Below are 13,095 nucleotides of genomic sequence, written 5' to 3' on the forward strand. Positions count from 1 at the left end.
CAGTTACCATAAGCATAGTGTTATTGAGCTGGATGTCAACATACCGTGTGTAAGGCTTGTTTATCAAAACGGGAGCATAATACTCTACAGCAGAATGCATGAATCCTACAGCTGAATACCACAGGGTAGCAAATTATTCCACAGAGCTTTTGAATGATATTATTTCTAGTTTTCAGTTTAGCAGAGACTTTTTCAAGGTGCTGCTTATAGGAAAGGGTATGACCTAGTGTACCTTCAATATGTTTAGGAAACTTATTATATGTACGTATTTTGTCTTGGAACATAACGCTTAATTCCATATGTGACATTTTTTATTGTTGAGATACAGTATACTTAGTTTAATTTTGCTAGCACTTCAGTTTTTAAAAACTTCAACTTGTAGATCGGTCGTTAGAGTCTGCTCTGTAGTTTCTATAAATGTATGCCTAGTCTCGAGTGCTATATTATCGGCCCAGCAAAACTGACTAGAACGAGCCTGTGGAAGATCTGAGATATACAGATTGGAAAGAAAGAGTGCGAGTGCTGTCTTGGAGAAGTGCGCTGTTTAGTTTTTTTTCCTTACTCATTTTGTCTCCAATAACAACTTAAAATCTTCTGTCAGATAGCATTTGACTGATTAATCGAGTATTTGATATAAGCTGATACTATGAGTATCTGATCACAGCAGCTCTGATTGGGCCTAAATTCTGCTCTACGAGGATCTTTTTCAGGATTTTGCCAGAGATTCTGTTAAAACTAGGTTTCTCTAAAAGTTTATAGGCACAGCTCAGTAAAGATACATCAATTTACACGTAAATAATAAGACGATAGAACGAGTTCAGAATGATAAACATTTAGGGGTAAACATTAATGAAACAAACGATTACACCAAAGAAATTAGAGTTAGAATAGGAAAGGCTAGAAGTGCATTCAATAATATGAAACAAATAATATGTTGTAGAGACCTCAGCCTAAATCTTAGAAAAAGAGTACTAAAGTATTAAGTATTTTCTGTTCTTTTGTATGGTGTGGAGAAATAGACTTTAAATAAACAATATCTCAATAAAATAGACATATCGAAGAATGCTGAGAATCTCCTGGACATACAGAATGTACTAAGACGAATAGAGAACAGCAGGGAGATTCTGGATTTCATTAAAATAAGAAAACTACAATATCTGGGTCATATAACACGTGGTGACAGATATGAATTCCTAAAACTAATAATGTAGGGAAAAATTCAAGGAAAGCGCAGCATAGGTAGAAAAAGAATGTCCTGGCTGAGAAACCTCAGAGAATGGTTTGGATGCAGCTCAACTGAACTCTTTCAGGTCTGTAGTGTCAAAAGTTAGAATAGCAGTGATGATTGCCAACCTTCGTCGCGGAGTAAAGAAGAGAGTAAAGAGAGTAAAGAAGAAGAAGTAAAGATACGGGTCTAAAGCTTTCTGGCTTGTTATTTGGTTTGAAAAGTTCTAAAATAGTGATTATTTTGGAGGGAGTCTTTTTAAAAACTTTTGGAGGGAGTTCTGGTATGTTTGAAAACAGCCTACTGCCTTTCTGTGTACAAAACAAAATTATTCATTGTATAATATTAATTTGGTCTAAAGAAACAAAAAAAACGTAAAATTTATTTTTTTAGTTTTACTTTACACCATATCGAGCTATATCACGTAGGCAAAAAATTCTTAGAAAATCACATTAGTTGCGGTGAAATAAAAATTAAGGAACGTCAATAGGTGTTAAGAATGTACGTCAACCAAAAAAAATTACACAATAATAACAAATCTGCAACGCTTCCGATATAATACACAGCACGTCAATAAAAATATTTTGTTTCTAAAATATGTTTAACCTTATCAAACCAAGATACCAATAATTACGACAATGTCTGTCTTTTGTCGGAAAATATTTGGTGAATCATTAATAGGTACCTACTACCAAGTTGAACTACCTATAATACTTTCAGAATATCAAGATCATGAGGGAATCCCGGTAGAAGTCCCGGCGTTTGGTTTTTTTGCGAAATAAATAAAAGCAGCGACGCTCTCCGCTTTCTAGTTCAGTTGATGTTTGCTCTTTTCACGATACCAACTAAAAATGTACTTCAATATTAAAACTGGTATTTTGGTTTTGTTCGTAGTGGTTGAGTTTTCAAGTGGTTTACCTTATAACAACAAAAAATCAACCGACGAAGAATCTGCCGTTCTTGAAGGTTAGTAAGAGTTACTTAATTTTAATAAAAGTGTTTTTAAATGTATTGTAAAGAATTCTTATTTGTTGATTATTTTAATGAGTTTCTTGGCTACGCAACTATTATTTTGAGAACTCCATTTATTATACATTTAAAAACTACCGTTACATTTCATAAATATATTTATCGGTCAATAAAATCAGTTTTTTTAGGAAGATTATTTTTATCTGAAGTATTTTCTGTAAATCAACCGCAATTCAAAGTAAAATTACTTAATATTGAACGTTTTTAGCATTGGACGAAATAATATTGAAACTAATTTTCGAGCTGAAAGTCAAACGTCATATAAAATATTTCTAATTACAACTGCTTATTTCTAAAAGAAAATAATAATTAAAACTGAAACTTAACAAGAAAATGGCTTCAGAACTATTTCAATAATTAAGTTCAGATTATCATAAGTACTGTCCATCATTCGAAATTGGTAAGAATATCTGCAGCTTTATTGAAGGTTTAACAAGACCTTCTTCTTTTTGTGTAGACATGACTCTGTCTGTTTTTCAATGTGCCTCCAGTAAGTTGTCGTTCCATCGTTTTCGTGGTCTTCCCTCTGATCGTCTTCCGATTGGGGAACCAACTCTCGCCGTCTTTAATACTGTATTTTTTATCATTCGGTTTATATGATCGTTCCACTATACTCTTCTATTTCTTACCCATCCTTCATGTTCTCCACTTTACATCTCCGTCGTATATCTGTACTTCTAGCTCTGTCCCATAGTGTCATATTATCCCACTTGATAGTGTGATGCCTAGATATTTAAACTCCATCACTTTTTTTATTATCTCCACCTCTAATTTACATCTTAGTATATTTGTTGTCATAACTATGCATTTTGTCTTTTTTGGGGAAATTAACATGTTAAATTTTCTGGCGGTTATACTTAATTGGTGCAGCCTAGGTTGTAAAGCATCTTCACTTTGAGAGACTAGTATTGCGACGTCTCCATTATTATTATTTTAAGTTGTTTTTCTTACTTTTGGTATCCTTTTTCGTTCTATTATTTCAATCATGACCAGGTTGAACAATAGAGGGCTCAGGGAATCCCCTGTATGTTCCCCTTATCAGCTTTAATTGGGTAAGTTAGTTCTTCTACTTTTACTTTTATTGTGTTATTCTGGTAGATATTTTTTATCGTTTTGATTATTTCTAGAGGTATCTCTCCTGCCTAGGTAGATAACATCCTTTAATTTGACGCTATCAATTGCCTTCTTAAGGTCCATAAAACATAATATGCCGGTTTGTTGTATTCTAATGATTTCTCTTGCACTTGCCTCATTATAAATACAGCGGCGGTACATGATCTTCTAATCTAAAACTTTGTTGATAGTGATATAATTTCATTAAGTTTATTTGTTAACATTTAGTTTATATGGTTGTTAATTTTAGTGTTGAGTTTAATAGCTCTGTAGCGCTACGGTTCCGATTTGTCTTCCCTTTTAAAACGATGTATTAGGATGCTTGATCTCTATTCTTGTGATATTCTGTTTTGTTCTATTATTTTTTCGATTAATTTTAATAGTTGTTTGGTCAGATATGGTCCTCCGTACTTTAGGAGTTCGTTCGGTATCCTGTCCTCTCCTGGTGATTTTCTATTTTTTAACTTCCTTAATACTTCCTTTAGCTCTGTCTCTGTTGGTGGTTTATTATCGTCACCTTTAGCAAATAGGGATCGAAAGTTTTCTTCTAAATGTGTCTCGTTTTATCAGTTCCGTTCAACTCTTTGCTTTGTCCTCTGATTATTATCCATATTTTTCTTTCCGTAGAAGTGATGTTTCATCTGTTTTGAGAAGCTCTTTCAGGTTCCCTTTTTATGTGTTTGACTAAAGTATTCGTTTCATTTCAGATTCGTTTATATTGGTTGTATGTCTGTTGTGTTCTGTATTGTAAAAAGCTTTCTTATTTTCTTCACTTGTTTTCTCTCTTCAAGTGCTACTGTTGTTGGGTTAATTACGTTATTTTTGAGTTTTTACCAGCATTCCTCGATGTTATTGTTTTCTAATATTTATTTCTTTGCAATTTCCTCTGATACTCTTTGTTTATATAAGTATTCCGTGGATTCCTTATTTAGTCCTTTTACTGTGGTTTTTTTTGGTGTTGGTGACTGGACGTGATGTATTTCATGATGATTCTTATTACCTAATACTAGGCTATGGTTGCTACCTACGTCTGCTTAATTGAGGCATCTAACGTCGATTATTTTTGATGGATGCATATTTTTGTTGGTTATACCTAACATAATCTATCATAGATCTTTGTCCACGCGTGATATTGAATGTATATATGTACATATATCTCTGTCGGTGTTGTGGCAATTATGTTAAAAGACTGTGAGGATTCCAGAGCAACAACTAACATATTCGCGGAAGAAGCTAAGCTACCTGAGGAAAGGAATGCCAACCGTTTAGAACGTTTCAAACAACAAGCAAATGTTAATGCGAGTTAATTGGTAAAGTTAGTTGGTATCGGCACAGCTCACAACAAAGGAAAAAAATATAATAAAATATGTATATAAGATGGAAGGCAACCGTATATACATATTTCTGAATATTGGTCGTTTTATTTCGGTTGTTTCTTGTTGTTTGAAACGTTCTAAACGTTTGGCATTCCTTTTCTCAGATAGCTTAGCTTCCTCCGCGAATATGTTAGTTGTTGCTCTGGAATCCTCAAAGTCTTCTAACAATATTGCCACAAATTGGTCGCATTGCTCCTGCAGTGATCCTTTCCCAAGTTAACATGCTTCTTTTCTAACTTGGCTGCACAGTACTGAAGACGACCAACAGTTAGAAATACGTATATAAAAATGAGTGCTTTAAAATGAGCGTTTTTTATTTTTAGCAAAGCTTCGCCACATAATTTCGGGCTTCATCAGAACTACGTTAGAATGTTACTTGTTGCCTATGTTTAACAAGATAATGGTGATCTTAGTTTTTTCCGGAACGCCATTTACATCTCAATATAAGACTATAAAGAGAGTATAGATTGCACTGGTTTACTTAAAACTTCAAGAATTAAAATTTTACCACAGATGTGGCTTATACTATTAGATTTGTAAATTATTTTTCCCGTTTTCAAAATATGTCATAACAATGACTAGTACTGTTTCTAAAACGTCGTTATTCCTTGAAACCTCGTTGATTCAAATTGCTATATTCGTTCTCAAAATCGAATGATTTAAAACAATATTTTAGATAATGACTTGGGCAAGCATAAGAGTACAATATTGCTGAAATTGTAATATGGAGTAATGGAGTAGATATAATAGAGTCATGGAACTTTCCTGTAAATAAGCATATACCACGTCGAGATCAAATAATAGGCCAATAAATACGCGATAAAAGATGCAAACATACAAATAGAAACTTAGTTATTATGCCTTCTTTTCAATCTTATCATATCTTTTTTTCTTTTTTAATCCATATTTATTTGAGCCTAGGACATGGGTCTTTCGATATTTACAAAACTATTTGATCAGCCTTTGGAGGATAAAAAAATCATTTTTTTCTATTTTATTTAAGAATTCAAGTACTTAGTTTAATCAAAAAACCTTTTATTAACCTAAAATACTTTTATTTTATGTTTACGACTCCTTTTAGGACCACATAAGATTTCTTGGAACGTCAGTTTTTCATGATTTGCTAACGAGTTTTATAGGAGTTTTTTCGGAATTCCTAGGATTTGCTGTTTTGTAATCATTTAGGGTTTATCAACGGAATCAAAACTACTTTTGAAACAAATGAATTCATTATTATTCCAGATCCAGATATATTTTTAGTTCCTTGTTTAGTCCAGTCGTCAGGGATTTGAACTCTAAAAATCATACGAACAGGCTGAATTTTGCCCAGAATGTCAGTTTCGGGACCTAAAAAAGATGCATAAAAGTTTGCCACTCCTACCTACGATGGGAATTTTAGGAGGAGGGACGGAACACATCGGTTTATCAATAATATGTACGCCGTAGAAAAATATTTTTAAACAAGAAATGTAGCTGAGATAATTTTGAACAAAAATGTTTATTAGAGTGCAGTTTATAGTATTATTAGATAGTATTGAAACTTGGTCCTTTTTGTCAGCCCTGAGGGATGCTCGAATAGACTTACGGTACACTTATTAAAAGCATTTATGAACAGGCCACATTCCACATCAAAATCAATGAAGACGAAAAAACTGAAAAAATGCGTCCTGGTAAAGGTATTAGACAAGGTGATACTATTTCACCAAAGCTTTTTACCTTAGCATTGGAAAATGTATTCAAACAGCTCGAGTGGGAGCAAAAAGGTCTAAGCATTGATGGTGTACGTTTGAGTCATTTGAGGTTTGCGGACGACGTAGTATTATTTAGTACAGATATCAAGCAACTGGAGCAAATGCTCAAGGAATTAAATCAGCAGTCAAATAAAATAGGTCTTAAAATGAACCTTCAGAGAATAAAAGGACAAAGATTACTGATGTCGCAGAATATATAGCAAGGCTTAAGTGGCAATGGGTCGGACATGTTGCCCGAGATAATCCCGGAAAATGGACATAGGAATTAACAAACTGGAGACCAAGAGAGAACAGGTGAGGAGTAGGCAGACCACAGAAAAGGTGGGCAGATGATATCAAACAAGTCGCGGACAAGCAGTGGATGAGAATTGCCAAGAGTAGAAATCAATCAATCAATCATATTTTTCTGGGATTTATTCTTTTTATAATGGATTCATTCAAGAATATTTATTATTATTGTTACATTGATTACGTTTAAATATTATATTTTTAAAAATATAAATTTTTATTTATCTAGATAGTTTAATTAAAATATTGATTTGTGATATCATACATATATAGATTTATTTTAGATTATTTGTTTTATTTTTGTTTATCTTTAAGTGTAATTTTAATATTTTTATCATTTTATTTTTTAATTTTTAATTTAGTATATTTAATTGAATATTTACTATTAATATTAAATTCAACTAATTTTATATTTGTAATTTTTAAAGGACTCGTTTTTAATTTTTTTCAATAAAACAAAAAAAAAACAGCATTTTTCTAAAATTCTTTCTTTCTTTAAAATTACCGTCCCCATTAACGGAGGTTGGCGACCACATTTTTAAAAGTTTCTCTGTCTTTTGAACGTAGAGTAATTCTTATTTTCTAAAATAAAAAGGTTAAATAGATAATGACGTCACTACAGATAAGAAAAATGGTTATAAAACACTTGATGGAAATATACATATTTATAGGGAATAAAAAATAAAAACATTTTAAGATAGTAGTATTTATTTGCTCGCTTTTGTATTTATTTTATGACCTGTAAATAAAAGCATAATAACATTCTAAATTAGTGTTTTAAAATACTTTAAAGCTTTCAATTATATAGATACCTGTTTATTTGTTTATTGGAATGCATTTCCACTACAGTAATTAATTGAACGAGAAGATATATGCTTCAGAGGTCAAAGTCGTCTTGAGTATGAACAGACAGTACAACTCTTAATTATGATTATGCACCTGGGAGGACCTTGAAGGTGATTAAACTAAATAATGAGACATTGTTATACGGCATTTCTTAATGCCCGACTCCACGGTAGCCTCATTATAAATTCAAAAGGAAAATTATTTCTTAAAGAGTGATCCTAAAAGTTTTGAAAATAAATACTAAAATTAGAACTAGCCATGTTCTTACGTAGACATATAATTATATACACCAATAAAATGGTAAAATCGCAATATTATCTTAAAAATGGTCAAATATGCTTAATCAAAATGTGATTTTTATTTCTATTTGTGTTTATTTTTAAATTATTGAAAACATTTTAAATAACGTGGGCCCATAACGGTTTCTTAATATTGTTCTGAAGCTATTTTCTTGTGGCATTTTAAAGTAATTACTATTTAAATGGGAATAAGCCACAATTAAAGGTTACAGTTATCGTTCTCAAAATACAAACATTAGTGATGTTTGTATTTTGAGAACGATTTCCGAAGTGGAATTGAAACGTCAATAAACTAACTTTAACCTTTAATTGTGGCTTATTTCCATTTAAATAGTAATTAGTTTAAAATGCCACAAGAAAATAGCTTCGAAACCATTTTAAGTTACAAACAATAAATATATTCTACAAAATGTCAACAAAGAAGAGTATATATTATACGAATTATGTATAAACCGAGAAACAATTGAAATATTTATTTTTTTTATAACTCTTTCTTCTTCTTCTTCTTCTTGTTATTATTATTTATGTGCCATCTCCTCTAAAAAAGTGGGAAATCGACACTAATGCTCTAAAGAGATCAGCAGAAGTGCAGTGAAACCAAGTTCTCAAATTATTCAACCAGGAGATACGTCTTCTTCCAACTTCTTCCCCTTCTCCTTCTACCCTGTAAATCTTCCTTAGTATTAATTGCAGCAAGTTATAACGCTCGCTCCTAATGAAATATCTCAGATTCTGCAATTCTCTAATTTTATTGGTATTTAAAACCTTTCTTTTTTCCCAGTCTTCTCAACACATCGACATTCGTGGCCCTATCTTCCCAACTCATTCTAATATGCTTCTTCTATAATAACTAATCTGTCTGAAATGCCTTTCTGTAATATGCAAGCCTTCAACACATAAAATAATACGGAGAATACGTTGCATCTCAGAAGTCATATCTTTAAAGACATTCTCTGATACATTCTTCAGTTTGTCCTACCTGTCTTATTCTTGTTTTAATTTTTTTGTGTAGGTACTCATTATTTTCAATAATTTTTGTTTTCAGATATTTATATTTTTGAACTTTTTTAATTTATTCCCAATGTATTGTTAAGCTTTTTTGAGAGCTTTTGTAATCAACAGAAATTGTGTCTTTTTTGTGTTTAAGGACAATCAATTTTCTTCACTGACTTTTAGCACTCTGTTAACCATTTGTTGTGATTGGAACAACCGCTATTGGAATAGTGTCTTCTGCGAATCTTATATTATTCATTGGTCGACCATTTACTTTTAATCCCGTAGGTAGTTCTTTTAGTGATTCCTGGATTAGTTCCCCTAAATATATATCGAACAGAGTAAAATACTGGATAATCAATCCCAATTGAGAGGGGTGCCACCTCTCAATTTTTATTTCTTCTGAAAAAACATTGTTTTCTTTTATTATAGCTTTCTGATTATAATAGAGAGCGCTAATGATCCTAATGTCTCTCATGGCTAATTTTGTTTTTCAAGTAATTTCATAACAGTGTTTAAAAACATTATGGAAATATGTAGCTGGACTTGCAACCCACTTTACTACCTGTCATCTCCATGGATTTCATTTCTGATGAAGTTTGGATTTTATGTGCCTCCTAACCGATTGTTTCCAGTCATGAGTAAACCAGTTCTCGCTGAGAGCAAACACATATTTAAACTTTTCAAATATAAAGTAGTAATCAGTTGAAACAAAGCTTCTTCAGTTTTCCGTAATGGTTTTTCCACTCTTCCAAAAACCTGATTTACTGGCAAATAACTGTGTACTCGTACCGGAAAAGTAATATTGATTGCTATGTCATACATTTGAACCATGTTACTCAGCATTAAGAAAACAATGTAGTTTTTGTTTTGAGCATTTCATCTATCACAAAATAGATTAATTTTCTTTATGGTTGGATTTAATGTACTAAAAGTAGTTAAGTGGTGATAATATTAGTGCGTTTGCCCCCTCTTCTTTCTTGTCTGAAAAAACCATTTCGGAAGTAATACGCAGAAAGGCATTGAACACGTTTGGTCGATATTCTGAGAAATTTTCTGCTGCAAAAACTGAAACTTTCTGAACAAAGTATGATATAGAAAATTTTCTGTTTCTTTCACTTAATATTTCTCTAGGACGTCTACTTTTTTAAACTTGTATGGCACTGGTAATAAATGAATCTTGTTGTACTTTACTTTCATGACTGTAAAATATTGAGTAAAAACGTTTACAAGCTTTGGAAGTAATTAAGTTAGCCTGACAACGTTCACAATTATTTCTATAACCTATTCGTGACGACGAACCATCACTGACCTATTTACGTGTTGTTCGTAATCTTTTTCTCGCGGTACAGCCCATGTGGGACATTACCTCTTCTTCAAAACTAGCCATTATCGTTATTCGCACAAGCCAACACAAAAACAATACAAGTTTGAAACAAGAAAACAATCATGAAGAGTCACGTGACGTTTTGGAAATAAAGACAATTTTCAAACGCACTTTCAAATAGTAAATAAGCCATTTTTGGTTCATAAAACTTTATTTTAGATCTGAAGAAATCTATAAACTTTTAATAAAATAGGAATATCCAAAATTCGAAATTTTGGATTTAAGACACTTTGGAAGTAAGCTCTTCAAATATTTTTCAAAAGCTCCTGTAGGCATTTCTTAATAGCAGTCTATGGTTTATATGGATTAAAAATCTAGGTAGTAGATCAATCACAAATCCCTTATCGCATCAAATATACATTATTATTAATTAGTCTAATATTTTGTCGGCAAGGATTTGGAAATTTAGTTTAATCAATAATATCTTACACATGTATATCCTTTCTAAATAGCACTTTAATTAATGATTAGGTACCCATTTAAACTTATTAATATTATTAAATGAATTAAATAAATATATTTAAATTATCTATTTATGACGTTAGGAATTAAAAAACCATTTACTTTAAATAAAAATTAGAGCAAAATATGCGTATTTTAAATAATTTCCACATTATAAGAACATTATGAAACCTGACTGGTATGAACACTTTTTCTTGCAATGGAATTTTAAAAAGAATGACAGCCTAAAAACAGTAAATGAGTGAGTCTTTGCCGCGTTTACTATTGCCTTCCATGTTTGTCGGTCCTGTGCCAGTAATTCCCATTGTCGCACTCCCAATTTCTCTAGATCTTCTTTGACTGCATCTTTCCACCTTTTTCTAGGCCGCCCTACAGACCTTCTTCCCTCTGGCCTTTCCCAGAACACATTATTTATAAGGCGATTGTCGTTACTGCGTATCACATGCCCTGCCCATCTGAGTCTATTGGCCTTTATATATCTGACTAGATTTTCTTTTCCGAATAGAGACTCTAGCTCGTTATTGTATCTGCCCCTCCATTCGTTTGTCACGTTGTCTCTGCAAGGGCCATATATCATTCGAAGAATTTTACGTTCCCACACCAGCAATTTATTTATTTCCCTTTTTGTTAGCGTCCATGTTTCGCTTCCATACGCGACTGCTGGTCGTATTATGGTCTTATATATCCGGATTTTTGTATCTCGTGAAAGAAGTTTTGACTTCATTAGATGGTGCATTGCAAAGAAAGATCTGTTTCCTGTCATTATTCTCGTTTCAACTTCTCGCTCTAATTTGTTGTTATTTGTGATTGTTGCTCCTAGATATTTAAATTCTTTAACCACTTCGAAGTTGTGATCATTTATAGTAATGTTTTGCCTTATTCGCCGTCGTTCTTGTTTTGAGACGACCATGTATTTTGTTTTGTCGTCATTTATTTTTAGACCGATGTTTAATGCAGCTTCTTCAAAGCTCGAGAAAATATCCTTAATTTCTAATGCTATTTTTCGGCGGAAAAAAATAAGGTGGCAACAATTTGAAAATTATAGAATTTGAAAATTAAGCTTAACTGAAAATAAGAACATTTTGAAAGATGTCGCTTATGTTAGCTTTATTTATGATCTTTATCATGGAATAATGAAGTTTGGGAGTTGCTTTATCAAATTGAACTTGTAGCAAGCAAAATGATTGTTTTATGCCAAAACACTTACAAAAAGATACCTATACCGCAGGTTTAATATTACAGTTAGGTCTAGATGAGTTAAATGCCTTTGACGAACTTTTCTTCTCTATTTTCTACCACGAGTGAAAGTTTTTATTTAACTAATTGCTGCGTATATATTTTATGTAGATGATAACCTTAAAAAATAATGACTAGTACATCCATCTATCTATTCTTTCGTTTTTCATTCACATGATTGAGACCAAAATTCAAAAATCGGTAATGACAAAAACTTGAAAACTCATTGAATAGACAGACCACGGCAGCACTGTTCCAGCTTTTCTAAGCTTTTATTATTTTAATTATACATGGTGTTTCATTAAGAATTGTCCATATATTAACTGGAGAAACCTTAGCACAGAATATGAATATTTAACCTAAAACACTTAAGAAGATTTTGAAAATAATAACAGATGCCTGTACCGTTAAAATATATTCACTTTGAGATGAAAATCGATCCGTTTCAGCATTTTCACAAAATTTAATGAATATTGACAAAAATATTGAGGTGGGCTGTTTTAAGTGGGTCATTTTGTAAGTATATTAAAGTATTATTCAATATTGGCTGTGTTCAACTTCTATTTCTGTTGAATATTATGTTTATGTTACACTAAACTATTTTAATACTGTTCTGAAGCTATTTTCTTGTGGCATTTTAAAGTAATTACTATTTAAATGGGAATAAGCCACAATTAAAGGTTAAATTACGTTTATTGACATTTCAATTTCCACTTCGGAAATCGTTCTTGTTTTCCGAATTTTTCAAGAACGATTTCCGAAGTGGAAATTGAAACGTCAATAAAAGTAATTTAACCTTTAATTGTGGCTTATTCTCATTTAAATAGTAATTACTCAACTATTTTCTTTATCAAATTATTATGTCGATATTTTGTTAGTTTATATAATGTTAAGAAAATAAGATATAATCAATAAATTGTTAACGAAAGATTTTAGACTTTGTTTATTTTCTAGATTCCAGATTATTAACACGTCTTCGACGGAACCCTGATAATGACCCACAATCAGAAGCTATTATAGAACCAAGATTCGGTCGTGGATGGAAAAACAATCATCATGGATATAATCATGGAGTTGGTAAGTTTTTATA

General features: G+C 31.8%; 1 protein-coding gene across 2 annotated transcripts in view; it reads left to right on the forward strand.

The window, feature by feature from the left end:
• The first annotated feature begins 1,867 nt into the window (after nucleotides 1-1,867).
• Nucleotides 1,868-13,095, forward strand: part of LOC140437053 (uncharacterized) — a 31,232-nt gene continuing 20,004 nt past the window's right edge. Inside the window, exons 1-2 of one of the 2 annotated variants that reach the window (XM_072526292.1) lie at nucleotides 1,868-2,191; nucleotides 12,960-13,082. In XM_072526292.1, coding sequence (XP_072382393.1) covers nucleotides 2,077-2,191; nucleotides 12,960-13,082 — 238 coding nt within the window. In that variant the 5' untranslated portion in view covers nucleotides 1,868-2,076. The remainder of the gene's footprint in view (nucleotides 2,192-12,959; nucleotides 13,083-13,095) is intronic. The other variant, XM_072526293.1, reaches the window with a different exon arrangement.

The sequence above is a fragment of the Diabrotica undecimpunctata genome, chromosome 3 (assembly GCF_040954645.1).
Source record: "Diabrotica undecimpunctata isolate CICGRU chromosome 3, icDiaUnde3, whole genome shotgun sequence".
In the NCBI taxonomy this organism is placed as follows: Eukaryota; Metazoa; Arthropoda; class Insecta; order Coleoptera; family Chrysomelidae; genus Diabrotica; species Diabrotica undecimpunctata.